At 28.3% G+C, this 22,355-nt stretch overlaps 2 protein-coding genes across 2 annotated transcripts in view; one reads left to right on the top strand and one right to left on the bottom strand.

Moving 5' to 3' along the window:
- Positions 1-22,355, top strand: part of dpr1 (defective proboscis extension response 1) — a 215,374-nt gene that overhangs the window by 133,470 nt on the left and 59,549 nt on the right. The window lies entirely within an intron of this gene.
- On the bottom strand, positions 1,092-17,802 carry LOC135962276 (E3 ubiquitin-protein ligase MARCHF8). Its single transcript, XM_065514122.1, has 8 exons — positions 17,679-17,802; positions 17,339-17,606; positions 16,751-16,885; positions 9,732-9,795; positions 9,503-9,658; positions 9,342-9,403; positions 1,518-1,783; positions 1,092-1,432 (listed from the first exon to the last, which is right to left on the bottom strand). The coding sequence occupies exons 1-8, from the start codon at positions 17,698-17,700 to the stop codon at positions 1,395-1,397; spliced, it is 1,011 nt and encodes a 336-aa protein (XP_065370194.1). The 5' UTR covers positions 17,701-17,802; the 3' UTR covers positions 1,092-1,394.

Raw genomic sequence — 22,355 nt, 5'->3', positions numbered from 1 at the left:
CCAAATTTACATTCAAATATGATATGTACTTTTGTTAATGCAATTATGGTTATTTAAATATTCTGAAATTATTCCCAGTCTGTATATGAAAAATTTAATAAATGTATGACAGAATAGTTTAAAAGATGCATCGTATTTCATAAGTGTTTAGATATATCACAAACAAATACAACATTTTAGGATATTCTTAAACTTATGAAATTTAAACATATGAAGACTTATAGATTTCAAACAACATAAATTTGATTCAGTAGATTTTTGTCAAAATATATGTAGTCTATAAATAATTGCAGTAATACTTTTTGCAAAATATTATTGTAGTGGTATAAAAAATAAATCAACATTTTACAATTTTTTTAATTGAATTGTATTAAACTTTGAGAAAAGCACTTACATGATGTTGTAATGTGCTGCAGTTTGAGGCACACCATGTTGTAGGCAACAGTAGCAACTGGATACAATCAATGCAATCATTCGTAGAATTGGCTTATTTTTTCAGTACTTATTCTATTGAATTTTGCCTCAAATTATCGCCACCAGAACACTTTCCAACTTTAGCTTTTTACGAAAAGTTAACCTTTCGACTATTTTCGACTTTTCGTTATATTTTAATGTTAACAAGTATATGAGTAAGATTTTTTAAGGATAACTTAATCGACTATTCGGCTTATTTCCGAACAAAAAGCCAAGTTCATTTTTTTTAGCAAAATTGTTAGAACAATCGACTTATTGAGCCCTAATGCTGAATATAATCGATTTGTATTTGCTTTGACAAATAAATTTGAATTTTGTGGAAGTAGTTTTAGAGCTAGTGATTTTGAAACAAGTTCTAATGATGTACAGTAATAGTAATTTCTAATAATTTATATGAATAAAAACAAAATGGGATATTTCACAAAGTTTTCTTGCGTTATACATTACATATTTTATAATAAATACAAAAAATATTAAAAATTTAATTTAGCAATTACAAAAATATAATTTTATAGGGAAATAGGTATATTAACAGTATTTCATTAACAAATGATATTCAGATAATACATAATGAGCTAACATTTCATGTTTAAATTTAAAAAAAAAAAAAACGGGATTCACAGATTTATCTGCAGGAAATGTATGTAGTACATAATATCAGCAAATTTCACATCAAAAAAATAAATAAATTTATTCGCAAACTATAACCACATATAACGATAACGCTAATGAAGCAATTATATCACGAAATTGTTTAAATGATTTACTGCTTTCTTACTTAAATTTCTTCTTCCTTGATGTTTGGTTTAATTTTAGATTGGATTTAAACTATTACAATGCATTCGGATACACCAGCAGACATCAAGGACACATCAGCACATAGGGTGGTTGTTGTTTTAGCAGCGGCAGTGGTGGGTTTTTTAGTTTTTTCCTTGCTCAACTTCCGTCTGATTGTTGTCTATTGTCGGATTACGGCAGAATGGTAAAAAACAATTGGTTAGTTATTGCCATCATAGTTGTGGTTCCAAGTATGTATTACTTACATATTTTAGTTTGTGCCAAAGACGTTGTAATATTTTGACATGTTACATCATTTCCCTCGAGAAAATATCGATTGCATTGCTCGGTATCATCACCTGTGGGCTCCATCACACGATTCTGCTGATGGCACAATATTTTATTAGTTTGACTTATTGACTCTTCTGTTGTCGCAGTAGATAAATTTTGATTTTTATCATTTTTAGTTTGCTTCAATGCCACATTCTGATTTACTAAGTTTAAGCGTATGTCACGGGCTGATTGCCACCATCTTAAAAAAATATTATGTTTATTAAAAACAGATTGGTGTGTTTTTTATATAGTAAAAAATAAAATTATAATTTTATTATTTGTTTTGAAATTACATTCTCGTAACAAGTAAATCTAAACAAATTGTAATAAAGTTAATGGAAAATCGTAACAGAAACATCAAGCCATACAATCAAAAATAAAGTCACACCAACAGACCAGACAGTAAACAAGCAGGAAACTATACAACCTTCGTCAGAGTTAAACAAGAAAAATGTGTAATTGAGTTTGCATATAAATAAATGAAATTACATTTCAGGGTAAACTTCAAGATAAACTAAGTTTTTGTTGCAGAAACTACAAAAAACGATGCAAGTAAAAAAGAAACGACACTTAAATGCGCTCGTTGCATTTGCTCAAACAAATACTGAACAATATGGAGAAAATAAGAAATAACATAGACGGTATGTTCCTTCAAACATTTTTTTTATTCATACTCACACTCTGCATAAGATAAAGTGACAAAGATGCAAATAATGGAATTTTTATAAATACTGCATACGTTTATACTCATACGCACATATAACTATGGATATGTACATTAGACCTGCTCAGACATTGTTCATTATAGCTAAAACTAACTGATCCTAAATTTGAAGCCAATCGGTTATCGATAACCCATTCCGGAAATCGATTGAAAGTTGTGAAATCGAGTAAACAATCGTACTTACATATTTTGATTACTATAAAAATGTTGCTATGGTACTTTTTAACGATTTGAATAAATATTATCATGTAGAAAAGATTATCTTATTAACAAAGTCTAAAACATGAATGTCGCATTAAAAAAATTAACCATGCTACATACATATACACATTTTTGCAGACCCTATGCAAAAGTGGAAATTAATCTGTGACTTCTAAATGGATGGTTCGATTTTAATGGGCTATAGAAGAGTTATAGCTGAGTTTATTTTTTGAATTTGAACTTTAAACCAGAGTTAGCCAAACTCACGCAACAAAACATTTGCTTCTTATTCCAGTGTAACGATTTATGTACACTGAACCAAATTTCTTATGAAAATATCCGTTAATGTTTCACATTTGTTTTGGTCAGTACAAAGACGAAATGGTGCGAAATACTTCACTGGCAACACTTGTAAAATAACTAATGTTAGTGTCTTATTATATATAAGACACTAGTACATAGGCAGTGCCCGCGGTCGTACTGTTGGAGACCTCAGCTTTAAACACTAAGGGGTGTCGTAGTGTCAAGGCCTCAAAGTGGGGTATCGCGGGTATATGACAAATTACAAATTATACCAAATAATACAAGAGACCTACTCACATTTCGCTGTAGACAATAATTGCTAACATGCTAAAAAAAAGGTAAATCAATGGATAAATGAAGCTAACGAACAAAATAAGACCCATCCAAAGCAAATCAATTTTTTCAGTGCAGCTCTAATGTTCACATACGTATGTACATATGTATGTATGAAAGGAAAATGAAGACAAAATATACAAATTTCCAAAACACGACAAACAAAGTTTTTTTTTGTTTATTTTGTAGTAGTATTTTGCATTTCACATTTGCATATCTCTAAGATACAATTCTACTATGGCTGTTTATGATAGTGCATGTGCTACGTTTGTAAATGCATAAACAACATGACACACACTCTTTTCGGAAGTAAGGTTTTTCTCTTGCGATTTGTAAATATTTGCTATAGTCGTCGTCCAGCTTCTACCCAGTAAATATTTTGATTCGATATTAACGATTTATTTACATATATTAACTTTTGGTATCAAAAAGTTTGTTACACTTCTTTTTGTTGAGAAAACAGTTTAATAAAACCAATATCAATTAATCGTAAAACTTTGGTTATTATCGGTTATCAACCTATGACATTTAATGTGCATATGTTTCTTAAAGCCACATTCTATAAAATTTTTCTTCCAAAAATTTTTTAATTGCAATTTCCTTAGGTGCTAACATGTTAATCTGGACTCTTCAGTTTTATTATTTTATAACATAACTGCTGCCATAAAAATACTTTTTATTAATTTCGAATATACATATTTATTATAATTTACAAACATAATAATAAAAGCAATTTATGTATTAAAATTCTATTAATACTTTGAAGTTAATTTTATAAATGCTTTAATTGTGTACCTTATCAAATAAAATATAGGTTGATTAATTGAATAAATATTGTTCAACGTCATCACAAGCAGTTTTATGTTTAACATGCTATTTTCTGGGTTAGAAATTGTCACTACTATAGACAAACAAATATTGAGGTTTTTTTTTTTTGCTAAAATTACTATTGGGCTGTAGTTGTTATTGTCATTTTAGCTGTAGTTAGCAAACTGATGTTTCTAATTTTAACAACTTTATATAGGACCATACATGTGTATATGCAGTGGTGGCCAGCCAATTATTAACAAAATTGTTTGCTAATTTCCACGTGATTCTCAATTAATTTTTCAAATATTTTCACAAATATATAGGTAAAAGGACTGTTTTAACACACAAGCCATACATTCAACACGAAAACATACGGTTTTTCTGCAACTTGACAATTTTTTTTAAAAATAAACATGTTTGCTAACTTTTATATAATTATATTTTTTTATTATATTCAGAACAAATTAGGTATTTTTAGTTCTATTTGTTTCGGCCATATTATGTTACTAGCAGCGGATGTTTGCTGAGGCAGGTCAACGTATTTCCACATCTATTTGGCCATATATGCTATACCGATTTTTCCAAACATTTTTGAGCAACTTGAAATATTAATACTAAATTTCATAACCGATAAAAAAATTCAAATATTTCTCCCTAAATAGTTGGCCGCCACTGTACGTATGTTTGTTAGTGTACAATCTATTCTCCTATAGAATAGGGTAGTTCAACAAATGTTATCGAATTTACCAACTAAAATTTATGTTTATTAGATTTAAAGATTACAATTTCCGGATCACAAACCTAAAGGTTTCTGAAAATGATGTAAACTTTTATTTGTGTTTAAATCGGGCCGTCCTACTGCAAAGGTATTTTTCTTGTATGGCTTTTTTTAATTTTACTTTAACTTCAATAGTTGTCATCATAAGTATTACAAACATACGTACTAGGGTATCCATTCGAATATTGTTCTTTCGAATAATCGAACAATTTCTTCCGAATTAAAATTGCCATTTTCGAATTATTATGTGGAATAATCGAATAGAACGAATTGTTTCAATTTATCATTTTTTAAAATTTTTTTTATAATTTTAAAGGTACAATATGAAAATATATTGAACGAGATCGACAGATTATATTGTCTCTGATATCAAACACATAATTAAGGGAGAGTAGTTTCAGTCACTGTAAATAAATGATTCGATAGTATCTTCTTAATCACGCTATATATAAGTCCATTATCTATACATTTTATGTTTCAACAAATAATACCAATCAAAATATTAGTTCAGAATAAAGTGATATTGAAAGTGGTGATGAATGTATGTTGAAAGCGTTGACGTACGTGATATTGAGGATGATATCGATGAATAGTGCATTAAACGAAGAAAATGGTCTTTAGATCTATATAAATGGTGCTATTAATTCGTGTGATCGAATTATTCGAACAAGGTAAAATCTGTGTATTCGAACAAGGTAAAATATGTAAAATTACTTTGGGGATTACTAAGTAACCAAGTAGGGTTTACTTGATTGCCAGTGGCAATGAAAACTGTTTATTTTAAAACAGAATCTTTCTGCGTTAATCGACTTTGCTGAAACCAACATTTCAGTGCACCAAACTTCAAACAGATTCGTGTGAAACCTTTTTCGAATACCACTAAAATATAATAAGCATTTTTATAATGGTTACATACCTAATGCACGTACTCTTAGATGTTACAACATGAGAAGATACTCGTGTTCATATATACATTTGTGAGTGCATGCGTGTGTATGAAGAGTGCAATTGATGTTTATTTGTTTTTAAATCACATGGAACTTACAAAAATGTCTATTAAAAAGAAATCCTGCAGTTGACACAATCTACCAAAAACTATAGCATTGCCAGTAACAGTAACAATAACGCGAGAAACACGAGTAAGAAATAACGAAAAATATAAACAATAAAAAAACGGGTTAAGTTTTTGCCATTTTAAATGTCAAATTGACTTTTTAACTGTCAAATTTATGACTCAATCATCGCGGACAAGCAGAGAATTGCAATTCTATTTTTTCTTTGTTTTTTTTTTTTTTTTTGTAGAAAAACGTTCATTCGCATTCACTTAGTGTTCACAAAAAATAAATAAAAACTGACTGACTGACACACAAAGACACAAATAAAAGAAAAAACAATTTAATAAAAATTCATAAATAACACATACCAAAGATTCGAACAATCGAAAAAGGGCTTAATATCCTGTTTTAGATTTCAGAGTTTTTTATCCTTAATAACCCCCTAGCCACTGAATTTTATTTCGATCGAAAGTTAAATTATATCCGTATTTTTATTCTTCAGAAAAAATAAAACGAAGTTTAATTCGAATTTAAATCACTCTTAGTTTTCGTAGTGAAATTGATATTTGTTGGAGATGGTAGAGTTTAGACAAAATTGCTCAATTGTAAACTAAATAAATAAAATCTCTGCTCACCATCTTAGGCTTAGGACACTGAACATGTCTATCTGTGTTACGTGTTCGGTTACTGCCAGAAACTCTGGTCTGTTTCTATTGCCAGTAATTTATGCTTTATGAAATAAATAAATCTTATTTCTTATTTAAAGAAATGAATAAGATTAAATGTTAAATTTAATCGTACAATAGGTTTTTAGAGAGAAATGTAATCAAAATTAATATATAAGCTTTGGAAGAAACTAGTTTCATTTAACATTATTTGAATAAATATTCTGAAATAATGCAATTCTGAATGTTCATACTTTTTCTGAGTACATTTTATCTTATAATCGTTATAAATTGCAATCCACAAGTTGTAAATGTGTGATTTATTCTGTTTAAAGTTTATATCAGAGATACTCTTCATTTTGAAATGGCTTTTACCCATCACTTTAAATATTTTGAAATGATGTTGAAATGCATCTTAGGTGACGATATGTATTTTTTTACATTTTTAATTTTTACAGTATTTATTTTCGATCTCATACTTTGAACATAAAAGCCTATATACTCTCATCTACAATATGAGATAATAATAATAATAATAATCATATTAAATAATTAAATATCAAGAATTAAAATTTAAATAACAGCGATGAGACACAAACTTGAGCCTCTATAATTTTAGACATATGATGGATTTTACGAATTTTGACTATAAGTCATTTTAAACAAACTACTATTGTAGTTATACAACTGAAAGTGTAACAATAAAAATTCAAATTAGTATATTTTTTCATTGTTGCTGTTGTTTCATTTATTTAAACAGTCATATACAGATACATAAACTGGCTATGTAAATTAGAGATGTGGACGGATTGGGGTTTTCATATTGTCTCACACAGAGCAAAAAATTTAAATGTGTAACAAACCAACAAACTACAAGAAGAGATAGACATACATACAGACAGATAGACGTAAATGCAAACAGGCCGACGGACTATGTTTTATCTGGCTAAAATGAATTGCTTAACTCTGCAAATTGCCTGTATGTATTCCTTTAACAAGTTGTCACAATTTCAGAGTTGTCCAATTTATGACTTTATTTAGACAGAGCAACTTAACTGTTAATTAAGAGTGATTCATGTTTGTCTTTTAAGATTATTTTTTATTAAAGTCCTAGTGTCTTATGGAAAAATTTCTTGCACAATATAATAATAATTGGAATAAAAAGTGTTTTTCTTTGACAATTGGATTGTAAATCTTAATACTAATATTAAATTTTATTAAAATTATAGTCGTAGTAATAAATGTTAAAAAATTAGACGACTTTAAGTCATGACTAAAAATCATGTTTTATTTTTTGTACTAACAAATTGTGACGTCTAAACAAAAGGCAAGTTTTCTATTTTTCAAGACTTTTTTTGATATTCTGCTTTGAGCTCTTTTCTGATTGGTTGTTGATACGATTATATGCCATAAAAAGGCAAAGTGGTTGACAAAAAAAAGCATCGTATAAATGCAAGGTAATTTTCGTAGGGGTTTTAAAAGAAAAACAAAAAAAAATGACATGACATGACTACAAATCAAAGTGTAAATGTCACCTTACTAAAGCCAGGGCTTTTCAATTAATTTATATTCTTTTGTAACAAATAGATATGCTAAACGGGGAATCCCGTTCCCGAAAATCCCGGGGTTTTCAGGATTTTCTAAATCCCGAAGCCCGTGATTTTTTACTTTTAAATCCCGGGATTTCGGGATTTTCCAAATCCCGTTTTTCATAAATAAATAGGGGAAATTGTCATTTTTGTGTGACTTTTTCGTTCATTTTGACATTCTACATGCCCGAATATCGCAAAGTGATGTTCAGCAAAGTTGTTAAGCTCAACTCCTGCTATAATATAGTTAATAAAGGAAAACGGTATTTTTGGTTTTCCTTGATGGGGCTCTAGAAAATCAATTCTTCAACTTTTTTGTAAGTTATCTAACAAAACTCAATTTAAATCCTCTTCAAATGAAATTGATTTTATCTCAGATGAGGAGCTCGAACAAAATGAAAATATTTCGATTACTAAAAGGCTAAAAAATATTATTAATAAATGTAAAAACCCCAAATAACAATACCGAAACCAAATTATAATGTAGATTTTCAACTTGCAAAAGAAATAGATCATTTTATTTCTGAAGGAACAAGAGGAAAATACTTGCAGATTTGTTATAAGTATTTGCAAACGGGTTTGCCAATGTGAAAGATGGAATATGAAAAATGTTTTTCGGAAGCAGCATATGTCGAAAACAAAATTCGTTCCAGAGTGGCAGATGAAACCATAGATGCAATAGTATTCTTAAGAAGCTATTTAAAATAAACACTTTTTTATACTAAAGTACGGTTTTTCACCAGTATGTCGATTTTTTTCACGAAAAATCGTATAGCAGAAACGCATTCTACGGAAAATTCTAAGAAGAAACCATAGGTCTAAAATCAAATCCTATCGAATTTCGTCTTTTATCCAATGATATTGCAGTATAAATATATTTTTTTTAATAGTTTTTTTTTTATTGGATAAAAGACGAAATGCGCAAGATAGGATTTGATTTTAGACCTATGGTTTCTTGGGGATTTTTTACGTTTTGATCGTACATACAAATCGACCCGGCCTAATGTGCATACTTTATTGTTATTTCTTCTTATATAATGTACTCATGCAAGTATTTTATGCTTTTTAGTGTCTAATAAAAATTAATTGCTAAATAAAAAATTTACTTTCAATTGTAAAGACATAATTATGTACGTTTCTTTCTTATAATTTTCGGGATTTTAGATTTCCCAAAAATCCCGAAACCCCGGGTCGGGATTTCGGGATTCTTTACCAAATCCCGAACACCGGTATTTTTAAAAATCAGTCCCGATTAGCATCTCTAGTAACAAAGTATAATTTTATAAATCTGCTACTTACCTATACCACGGCATAAGTTGTGATTTAACAATCATATAAACATTTATCAAATAGACTATTAACTGTATATGAAAAGACAACAAATTATTTTAAGAAAATTTATGAAAAGACAACAAATTATTTTAAGAAAATTTATGAAATATTTTCTTTTTTATTGTTACCGTGGTAAAAAGAAAGAAGATAAGCCATCCCTTAGTCCATAGACGACCCATGCCACTAATATTACCCTGCAAAATGTAGTACTGCACTGCTACAAACAAAGTACCAACAATTCCAAATGCCACTAAAGTCAACAATGAAAACATTTGACAATCTTCCTGAAAAAAAAAATCAAATCAAATGTATTTAATTAAAACATTTATGAAATTTACAAGAACAAAAACAATTTACCTGCAAAGCTCTACGGCTCATAGAACGGGAATACCACATGCGTAGGGATTGATACAAAGAATATCTGTAAATGTGTATTTATCTACAATAATATATGGTAAATTGTTATTTTAGAAATAAATATTTTTATACTTTCTACATAAATTTTTTCTTTTTTTACATAAGAGACAAATTATTAACTTGCCCATAGATGTTTAGATGTAAAATATAAAAGATTTATTACAATTTGGATAATGCACATTTGCAATTTTAAAAATTTATTAAAATGTAAAAACCATAAGAATTGAGTGTCTACAAATAAATATACACTGACATATAGTATTTACTAAGATTGGCTACCGATTCGAAACGGACATTTTATCGGTAATGGTATTAACTGTTATTTCGGTAACGGCTTTTTAATGATAACGGTAAATTCGGTCGGACTTAGATGAAATGATTAACAAAGTTTACAGAAATAATTCCCAAATGAAATAACTCCCCACGAAAAAATGAAATAACACCCAACAAAATTTTCATACAACTTGGGAATTATTTCATTATGAAACAACTCCTAACGCATAGGGAGTTATTTCATAATTTTTAGCTGGGAGTTATTTCATAATGCAATAACTGCCAATGAAACAACTCCCAATGAAATTTTTGTTGGGTTTTATTTCATTTTATTATGATAATTAGGAGTTATTTCACTGTATAGGGTGTTATTTCATTTTTTTAGGTTCTACTTTGCAAAAGCAAAATATTAAAAACTGGCTTTGCTCAGAAAATTTGTTTTGCATTGCCGGCTTTTGGCCGGGAGCAAAGGTTTTCTCCTCTGGGGTGTATCAAAAACTGGCTTCGCTCTCCTCTGGGGTGTATCAAAAACCGGCTTCGCTCAGAAAAGATTCTTTTTACATTGTCGGTCTTTGTCAAGTCGTAACGATATCTTAATCTGCTTTCTGAAATATTTTAAAACCTTTCGGCAATGAAAGAAATCTTTTCTGAGCGAAGCCAGTTTTTGATACACCCTAGAGGAGAAATGCCAAAAATATTTCTATGCGAAGCCAGTTTTTGATACACCCCAGAGGAGGAAAACTTTGAAGAATTATTTCACTTTTGTAGTTCTTTATTTCATTGGGAGTTAGATTACACTAATAAATTGCTTCGTATTGGGAACTATTTCATTTCTATTGGGATTTATTTCATTGGGAGTTATTTCGCTTTTTTGGGACTAATATTTTTAAAATTATGAAACCACCGATTATTGGGAATAATTTCATTTCACCCTTTGGCAGTTATTTCATTTTTCAAGTTTGGGAATTATTTCGTTTTTGCTGGGAATTATTTCATTGGGAGTTATTTCATTGGGATTTATTTCATTTGGGAGCTATTTCACGGTACCAGGAACATGTCTTAGCTAGAATTTAATATACTAATACGAATCAATCTTCTGCACATAGACGTAGATAAATTGTGTTGTGGTCAACATATTGAAGAGAAAATGTATTAGTGAGACTTTTAAAAACATAACAAATGTATAGACAATAAAGTGAAACCATAATATGATTCGTATGTCAGCATTAAATTTATAACTTGTAACATTTTTGAATGTGGTTTACATTGGTAGAAAGTTTAGCAAAAATTCACGAATTCATTAACATTTTATGGTTAATTTTATGGTGGTTTCAATTTCACAGCAATGGCAAGCGAAAGGACCAGATTATATTTATACTAATCAGCTGCTAAATGTAATGAGAATTACTTAGTAATATTGGTATAACATAAAAGAAACAACAACTGCACCACTTCTTTGTTTTAATTTTATAGATCATGTTTATGTAACTGTTGGCACTTTAGCAGTAAAATGTTGTGTTCAGACGTTGTAGCTGAGGGTTTATTTATATTTTATAAATATATTTCTCATGATGTAGCTGTTGCTATTATTGTTTGTAGAATTTCAGGGTCATAACATATAAAAAAACCTCAAACAATGTTGTATTTTGGTTAAAGAAAAAAAATAAAAATGCGAAAGAAGAGAAAATAAAATTCACTAGAGTATGTTGAAAAAATTATTTTGTAACAGCATAATACGAACGATTTTCAATACATACTACGAGTAGATTCATATGCAACGTTATACAAATACAATATGATACACAAAAAGTAATACTGCCACAAACACCAACTACACATGCACTCACATACATACAAATAGAGTTTCGTGTTCGGTTTTAATCGAAACCGAAATCGCGGTTTTTCAAGGCCTAAAACCGAAACCGAAACCGACAATTATTCTTCGGTTTTTACTTTTAATCTATTTTCAGTAGAAAAATTCAAAATTTAGAAATGAGAAACAAACTTTTTCATCCAAAGATTCATCCAAGTATTTCCTGACAATTAAAATTCAAATTACTGTTTATTTATAAACAAGAAATAAAAATATGGAGTACTGTTAGAAGAAAGAAGTAGTACTATTAATTCAGAATAACATGTCTGTAGTTTCAAGTTTATTGGTTCATTGTAATGTGGATTCTAGCTCATTCGAAACGTATTTTGTATTCCCACTCAGCATCATAAATGCCTTATTTCATATTTGTGGACCCATTATTATTGAAAATACAAAAGAAATGTACATACCACTAATGTCACCTTTTGCGAATTCTAACTCATTTAGGTTTATTATTATAAAATATACCAAAAGTACTATTACAATAAAGAAACAGTACGCACTATTATGTACACAAGTAAAATAATTTAATATGTATAATAAAACGTATAATTAGAAGATAAAGTACCAAATTTCCACAATTGAACCCCCGCGGGCCCCGTCAAGTTTGAAATCAAAGTAATTTCTTGATTATAGGTTCAATATTATAGAGTGTAGCAAATCAAATTCAACAGATACAAAATATAGTAAATTGACAAATTGTTTTGACATTTGTTCAAAATAAATTGAAACATAATAGTACTCATGATAAAAATATAGAAGGTAGTTTCAATCAAATTTTTTTTTTTAAAATAAGGTTTTTTGAAGTTTCCTTTTTTTGTGAGCATTATAAAAAGCGTTGCCACATTCCAAAAAATGATTATGATTTTCGAGAATTTTTTTTACAAAAAATGTGTAATTTAATTTATTATTTAAATAAAAATGTATTATGTTGTGTTGGGAGTTATTGATTCAATTCCTAACGTTCGATTACTTATTAAAACACGTTGACTATTTTTATATGTATGCATTTTCTTCATTTTTTTTATTACTATGTAAATATTTTATATCTTTTAAATGGAGGTTTAATTATAAGAGACAAGTAGCACACGGAAGAATGTATTTTCAAGATCTAGCCGAGCACTCTCAGAAAATATAACAAGTCTTTGAAATCGGATGGAAAACAATAAATGGCACACGTTTAACAAATTTACATGTCGAAGGTGCCCTACTTTGGGTCCCATAGCGCCGCCATTGATGTATTTGTGGGGTTCATTTTCAAATCTTGAACTCGAATATTCCTTGGGTACGCCGTTTAGAAATACGAGATTTATTTTCAAATAATTTCGATTCTACTCCAGTGTGCATAGTTAATGGATTATGATCGGTAATAATCGGTGATATATATCCCAAAATATGTTTACATAATAAATAGTATTTTGAAGTTCTTGTGTTCATTGGGACAGCATTCATATCCAATCTCACACGCTTTGTTTTAACTGAAATATTACTTTTAACTAAATGGTCGGAGCACACCATTGGCTGTTTTGGCAAATCTTCTTCGCAAGCTTTACATATATCCATAAACTGTTGTTGTTGTTGGGTAAATATTTTTTATATTTTTTTAATAATTTTCAAATTAATGAAAATTATGTATTCCTAAAGGGAAAATTTGAAATTGATATGGCATTACTATTTTAACGAAAACGTCAAAATCCTTAAGCATGTCAGACGTAGAATTTTAAAAAATAAAGAGAGAATGAAACTACCTTCTATTTTTCTACTATGATAGTACTTATGAAAAATAAAATGATAAATAAATAACTAAAAGAAAGAATTACATTTAATTTAGGAATGTAAGCTGGTTAAAACAAACGGGTAAGCTGATTTAGATTTTGCGTCCAAAATATGTTGTGTTCATAAATATACACAGGTATTTTCTAAAAAAATGATTCTTATATTTTAACTAAAGTCATTATAATATTGTTTTTGGATTAAAGGTATCAAATACACTGGAATTCTGCAAGAACACAAGTCTTAATCATCCGGAACATGGTCCTTACCCTGTATGAGAAATAACTTATCAATTGCGCAACAATATTTGCCTTAATCTATTTTTCTGTTCATCATTTCTGTGTGAAAACCTGCAATGTGCCTTAATGTTATTAGTTATTAGCGTACAAAATGCATTTTTTAACTTATATTTTATGTTTTAAGAAAATAAATTAAAAAAATGGAATTATTTGAATATTAATTTAACTATAATAACTACTGAATTGTCGGTCTCTTTTACCGAATTCTTTTTGAAAACAGTTACGGGTACCATATAGTATATTCAGTAATTGCGATCGAATTAAGTGATAGTCAGGGAAACCTAATGAGCACATGGATAAGATATTTACACGTTTCAGACCTATTTAAGAATTTTGGCATCGATTTGTTAGTGCATATTTTTGCATATTTTACCCTTAAATGCATATTATGAATATATTTGTTTTAAGAGCATATTTATGTCATATTTTTATGTTTTTAGAGCATATTTTACTGTTTAATAGCATATTTTGACTTTATCAAAAACAAATTTTGTCTTAATTATTTTTCGCTGTTCTGTTACAGGTTTTTACTTCCTTTATTTGAAATTCAAAATTGAAAAATAGATGGCTTTTTTTTAATATAAAATAAGCACTATTTTAATAATAGCGCCATCTAAATATAAAATTTTAGTTCTAATTCAAACTTAACCGTTCTAAGTGTTAAAAAAATATTGTCTTTTAAATTTGCTCCTAACATCAGTTGATGCCGAAAGAACATTTTCTATGTATAAAAATGTTTTCAGATCCAATAGAGAACGATTATTATTTGAAAATTTAAGTCAATATTTTGTAATTTATTGCAATAATAACCTTAATTGAAGAAGTGACTTTATATTTATATAAAATATCATCAAAAAATACCTCTCGAATCCTTTTCATAACTTATTGTTTTTATATTGTATTTATTTTTTGTTATACTTGTTTTAGTTCACCTTTTTAGAAATGAATTGTATTGATTTTTTTAAATAAAAGAGCATATTTCCGGTTTCCCTGGTGATAGTACTTGCAACCGACAAGATTCGATTGGCGCCAAATTCGTTTGTGAACACGAATCTGTTTTCTCTGTGTATAAGCTAACTAAAAAGGTACCATTAAAAGAAAATGTACCAATTTTCCTTATCCTCTTGAACACACTCAAGTTTGAATTTTAATTTTGTTAACTTGTCCTATATTATCGACGGATTTTGTTTCTATAACACTTGATATTTAATAAATTATCACAAAACCGACCGAAACCGATCGGTTTTTAATTTTTTAAAACCGAAACTCTTGGAAACTCTACATACAAACATACACTGTAATATCCACAACAAAATTCCCGCAAGCGAGTACAATTCATAAGCACATACAACACACAGATGTACAGTTGTCAACACAAAAATAGCATCACCACTAGTAAATTATTTTGAAAAGTTTTGAAAATTTTAAAATTCAAATTTGGTTTATATCAATAATAATAATAATACAAATCTGTTCATTGTTTCGCATAGAACGGTAGGATAGAGAAATATCAATAAATTCTCATGAATTAGTTTTTTGACAACAGTTACCTATCTAGCAGTGATGGAAAATTGATTTATTTTTTTTTTCTAAATTTTATTAAAGAAGTAAATTTAAAATGTTTAAAGAGTAAAAGGAAATTTATTTAATTATTATGAATTTATTGTATATTTAATGTTAAATTAAGTTCTTTTGTTTCGATAATTCTGGTTTTAGTGGGTCGCGCAAAGCATTGTACCAATGCTTAACGAAAAGTAATTTTAAAATTAAGAAAAGAGGGAAAATCTTATACAGATAAATATATATGTATAAGGATACCTTTAAAAAAAAAAATATAAATAGAGGCTATAAACGGAAAAGTGTACCACATTGCAATCGAAATATAGTTAGCATCATCAAAGGTTAAAATTTCAAGTCATTTTATTTGTTTACATTTCTCTGAACTCACACGGTACCCGCATATGTGAGAGAGTATCTTACAAAAATTGAGAGTCGGACTACTTGTTATACTTTGGTGAAAACACTTAACATATTTTTGTGGTACTACTATTATCATGTTCGCAAATGTACATACATACATAAATAAATACTTATGTTCATATGTATGTGTAAGTTTGTACAATGTACATAAATACATATACATACTTGTGTGTTGTTTAAACTTAAAAAAGCAGGGCATTTTGCTCAACAGCAAAAGCCAACAAATGAACTGAAAAATTGTTTTCAACAGAACAAACAAACACATTAAAAACATACTAACAAATTTAATCCACACGTATGTATGAATGTATGTGTGAATGTATGTGTGAGGATCTGTGAATGCATGTACATGTTTCATATGTATATCAGCAACATAAAAAGTATAAACTAGAGAAAAAAATACAAAAATAAATCAACAATATTTTGTATTTTGTAGCAAATACATTATTTTTTTTCTTGCTGAAAGTCTACATCCAGCAAAATTATAAAAATTGCGGAGAGGAGTAAGATGTACCAACAAATTCAAAATAAAAAATAATAATATATATAACTAAATGTTACAATCTGTGTTCTACAAATGTTTATTTGTTCATTCATGAACAGATTTATTATTTGTATTTACTTGAATTTTACATGCATACAAATATATGTATATTCTTTTTACAAGGTTACTTATAATTGTAACTCACATTTTTCCATCGACTTTTTTAAAAAAAATTAAAAATCGTACTCTTTTTCAAGTTAGTCTAAAAAAAACTCACCTTAAAGTTTGCTCGGTACTGTACTGAAACTGACACAATTCACAGATTGTACAGCGCGACATACTGATCCATCTTTCCAAACAATTGATGTGTACGTATGTTAGGGAACCTTTACACAAACACGGGGAAACCAGTCTGTCGGAAATTGCACAATATTTAAGAATTTAATATACGTTAATTATTGATTTAAAAAAGAAGAACAAGAACACATTTAGTGTATAATCTTATTCAGAGAAATAGACCGTAGTGACGAGTGTTTCCATTCACATTATGTTGCCATAATCAGTTATGTGATGAATTTCGATAAATTTCAAGAATGCTTTTTCAATATTTTTCTTTTCTAGAAATATGCAATACAAATTAATTATTTTTCGAAATAGCTTCATTTAGAGAATTGTACTTTGCGCACAAGTTTACATGGACATTCAGTCAGACGGACGGATGGACATCGTTAAAATGACACAGAAAGTGATAAAAAAATAACCTTAAAATATCGCAAAGTGAGAAATGTATAATTTATACCACAATCATAATAACTGATCGTTTCACAATATTATAATGGCTTAATTTTCGAGGAACATTTCATACTTGTCTGGATCTTCGCTGTTGTGACAAATGCGACACACAATTGACTCAATAGAGTGCAAGGATGCAATATCTTTCATTTCATCATCGTCCAAAATGCAATCATCTTTAATTTTACTATTCGAATGGCAGTTGCAATATTTGGAGGTGCCCGGTGAAATGTCAATAAAACAATCGTGAGTTTTTGATAGGTCGACAGCTTCATTTGTGAAATTGTCAATTTCATCGTTCAGGTGGACTGTATGACATCTTTTTAAATCAGCGGAACAGCCTAAAAGAAATATTCTTATACTATTTTGTTTTATTTTTAAAATTTATGTTAGTTTTGTATAAATGGATTTACCTGGACTGTTAATGTTGTTCATTTTATTCTAATGGGCCTTCAAATTTTAATTAATTTGATTTAGTGAAAAATCTGTTGAAATTGTTCTGTAATTGTTCGTATTCTCGCTTAACAAATAATTTACATACATACATATGTATGTATGTAAGTATTTCAAATAAAAGTCAAAGAAATAATTTGGGAAACTCAAAAAACAAAAACACAATTTCCAAAATATACATACATATGTATGTACGTATTTCTTCAGTTCAAACTTAACAAGAAACAAAATTCAAATTCAATTTTAGGTGAGTGAAATCATGTTACTGCTTTTGAAGACAAAAGAATTTACAAGTTTAACAAGCATGTCTTTGGGTTTTACGTGAAACTATTCCAAAAACACTTTACCTTTTCATTATTAGCTCTTAAATATTTTAGAAATCTTTTTGTTTTGTTGCTGTTTTTGTGTTCTTGTGCCCTCTTTTACAAATAAATACTTAACAAATTGCCCAGTTAGAAAAAGGGTGCATTTAATGGGAGCAGGTTAAGGTGTTGCCTCTTTCTTTTTGCTGTCAATTCGAAATTCACTAGATGGTGTGATGGTTGAATCTTAGTGGTGTTTTTGGTCCTGTAATTTGTTTATCTGAAGTTTTCAAGAAAATCTTTTAGCAAACTTTCATTTAGTTTGTTTTGTTATTTGTTGCTTTTTATGTTGCCAATGTATTGCAATTTGCAGAGTTTACTCCCACAGTGCATTATCAAAATATTTAGTTAGTTTCGTTTTTGTTTCGTGTTTCTTAAACTGAGGTATAAAATTAAATTGTTTTGTAGGTCCGTCCGTCCGTCCGTCCTTCCCGACCTTCCTTCTATCTGCCTCTGCAGTTCGGCCAGTTCAAGTGTGGATTGTGGCATAGTGAATGTACAAAACCATGACTGTATTGTGTTGCTGTATTGTGGTTGAGAAAACTTTTCACTTTTGGTTTTTAATGAATAATTTAAGTGTAACTGCATTTTAAATGTTAGAAATGCTTTTTTAAATAGAAGAAGCAAAAAAACAATAGCATAGAAAACAATACCCAGCAGTATAAAGTTTTACTACTATTTAACAACAAAATCTAAAACAAAAATTCACACAAACATCTAAAGGTTGTGTTCGTATGGCAAATTTTATTTCTTTTTTTGGGAAAGAGTTTTGAATTGTTTAGAATTTCAATATGATTTTTGGAGAGTTTTAAATATTGATGCACAAGAACAATTGTATTATTGTTAGTTAAAGTTTTAAATAATTAAAAGGTTTTAGGCTTGAGGCCTCTCAAGTGGTTATTTGCACTAGTAAACTTTTTTAAAGTAATAGAACAATTTTAAAAGCAAATAAAAATAGTTTAAACAGATTATTATTTACATACTTACTTATATTATTGTAGAACGAATACTCTTTAATAATTTTCTGGTTAAATAGAATGTATATGTTAAACATGGCGTATGACTGTTTTTATCCATTACCACGCAAATTATCACATAAATCATTCGCCCCCAGTTTGTCTTCTCCTTTTCATCATGGTTTATAAATTCGTGTGGTCATTTTTTACTTTTTCATTATTTGCGGTTTCGATAACGGAGAAAATCATTTATAAGTTTGTCAAAACTTTCAACCAGAACAAACAAAATTATCTCTTTTGCCTTGTCCAACACATTTTATTTCGCAAATTTCTTGTTCTTAAACCTCTTCTCGCCTACTTTTAATAAATGCAAAGTTTTAAAGAAATAAATATTTGTGTTGTTGCTGCTATTATTTTCGTGTTTGTAGGATTTGTGATCAGACAACCGTTTGACACTTGTAACCACTTCTCGATTATTTATTCATTTGCTTGTTTTTCAGCATTTGTGCTGAAATTTAGCCAATATGCCTGGACACTTAAATGGTAACGACGTTCGCTTGACATACATATAAAATATAAATATTTAATTACACTAATAAGTTAGTTCAAAGTCATACGTCCAATTTTAACAGTATAAAAGCCTTCATATTAGGCTATACAATTAATTGGGTTTCTTTTTTAAGCGGTTAATCGAGCAAATAATTAATCGGGGTTTAGATTTAATCGGTTAATAATCGGTTAATTTTAAAGTTTTTGATTAACGGAATAAAATAAAACTACACTCAAAATATTATGTAGGTAAACTCAACAGAATATTCATTAATAGTAACTATAAATTTATTAAAAAAAAACGGACCGCTTACAAAATAAATTCTCATTAATTTTTCTTTAGTTTTAACTCACAAAAAAACAAACTACAAAACATTGGAAACTACTGATTTATCAGTAATTAAAAAATACAAAATCGTTTAAAACGACTGTTTTTTACATTTATTTTAATTTCACAAAAATTACCTACCAAAACTGCTGTTTTTTCATTTGTTTTAACTGCAAAAATTCAATCAACTGGTTTTGATGTTTCTTGTTTCTTATTATAATTTTTTTTATTTTAACTATTGAGAATACAATTAGAACATAATTTAAAAAATATTAAGTTTATTGGCTTATAACATACTTATATAGTATGTACGTATATTTAAAGTTTTCCTCGCCACAAGTTTGGAATTCATTGAAGTTAAAAAGTGCATTGGGAACAAAGTATTCCGGCATTATCAAGGAGTATAAGTATTACCTATAAATGGAACAATAATTATAAATTACTATAAGAGGGTAGTTTTTATTAAATATCTTAATAAGAAGTAGCAACTTGAATTGTTATAGAACAATGTTAAGTCATTTTAAATGGTATGTATCTTTCATTCTTTGGACAAACTCCAAAAGATGTGACAGATATCTGAATTGTAGGAATAGTATATTAAAAGTTAAAAAAATGCTTACCTTTTTTGCACATCAAACTTGCTATTCATTGTGTTACAATTAATAAAAAATTAGCACCAAATCTCACACACGCAGCTACTATAAATCTAAATCAACTGATCAATTGTGAAATTAACGGCTTTATCATAACAATTTCGTATAGAAGTAAAAGTTGTATGAAGACTTTTGCAACGCTTCATATGTAGAATATTGCAACAATTTCAATTTTAACAAACAATGACGATAGTTTTTTAAAAAAATGTATTGCAGTAATGTAAAGTATACCCTGATAAATATTTACAAGTGGTCATTTTCAAAGATTAAACATTAAATATAAAATTATTCGCAAATTAAATGAAATGTCGATATCGTATGTAGAGTTTTGTCGACTAAGTGTATATTTAAAATTTTTGTATATGAAATATTTTATTTTGACAACTAAAACATATCAATATTTCTTTTTCATTTTTATTTCTTATTTAAATTAATATCGAAACAGAAATGACTGAAAACATTGACTGTGCTGAAAATCAATTTTTTTTGTAGTTTGTTTTTTTGAACAAAATTTCTTAATTTGCATTAATTTTTAACTTAACGGAAAACTTTTAAATAAACTACAATCAGTTACTGTAGAACTTTTCTGAGTGTATGAATTTTGTGTACTTGACTTTGAAAAAACTCTAGCGATGATTGTAGACATTGGAGAAATCGAAAGTAAGGCATGATAGAGAATATCCAACATTTCAGTTTTTCTTTTTAGATTTTTCTAAGCATATAAAAACCTCTTTTTTTTGTTTTCGAAATAAATAAGAAAAACTTGTATTTCTAAACAAAATTAGTATAGAAGAAAACGACAAATATACCAACCAAGTTTGATCGTTATCCCCACTGAGGTTTGCGGATAAATGCGACCTGAAATTTGCAGATTGCTGTGTTTTATTTCAACAAAGTGGACATTGCTGTCTTTGAAATAACCAATTTTGGAGATACTTTGTTATAAAATAATAAATACCTAATCGATTTTTGTTGAAATTAATTATTTTTAATGATAATATGAAGAAAATACTTATAAAAATACTCATATTTATTATGTAATATACATACATATTAATTAAAAGAAAATTATATACAATTTTATTTTAATTGTAAAGAAATGAGGTGAGGATTTAAATTTTCAACTCCATAATTAATAATACAATAACATCGCGTAATTCTACCTGTTACTTTTATTTTAGCAAAAAAAATAAAAAACATAACTTATGTATATTTTTGCAAAATATGTTAACATTTCTAAGAAAATTAAAACCTTATAAAGTGTGCGAAACAAAGTCAGCTGGATATTGCTGTCTTTTTTTCAATCGTCAGGTTTTGACCATATATATTGATTAAATGAAAGCGAATCTGGTACTGCCATTCAACAAATGTAACAAGATGGCATCATTAATTCAGTTCATGAAAAAAATGTAGATTGCTGTCTTTGTTTCCACACCCCATAATATCATTTGTTATACTCACTACTGTTTATTGGATGTTCCAAAAAATATTTAATTTTACATTTGTATTTGAATTAAAACGGGAAAATAAATACAAACAAATATGTTTAAGTGCAAAAAATAGAAATTTCGGTTAATCGGTTAATCGATACAAATTAATCGGTTTATTTGTTATTTTGAGTTATTCGACCAAATTATTCGATACCGACCAAAATAAATAGGTTGAATACCCTACTACATATACATACATACGTATTAGGGCGATAACTTTTTTACATTTTTTGCAAATATCAAAATGGCTCTAGCATAGTCGAATAGACTATTAAGAGTTATTTCAAAAAATGGTATTA

Source organism: Calliphora vicina, chromosome 5 (assembly GCF_958450345.1).
Source record: "Calliphora vicina chromosome 5, idCalVici1.1, whole genome shotgun sequence".
NCBI lineage: Eukaryota > Metazoa > Arthropoda > Insecta > Diptera > Calliphoridae > Calliphora > Calliphora vicina.
Note: the sequence above shows the minus strand (reverse complement) of the source record. Positions and strands in the feature narration are given on the sequence as shown.

What these genes read in the sequence shown, in the direction of transcription:
- LOC135962276 (XM_065514122.1), bottom strand. Translation starts at nt 17,700, where the DNA reads ATGAACAACATTAACAGTCCAG. An exon ending in AGTACCGAGCAAACTTTAAG is followed by an intron (nt 9,796 to 16,750) that starts GTGAGTTTTTTT and finishes ACACATTTACAG; the next exon opens with ATATTCTTTGTATCAATCCC. An exon ending in TCTTCTTTCTTTTTACCACG is followed by an intron (nt 9,404 to 9,502) that starts GTAACAATAAAA and finishes TTTCATATACAG; the next exon opens with TTAATAGTCTATTTGATAAA.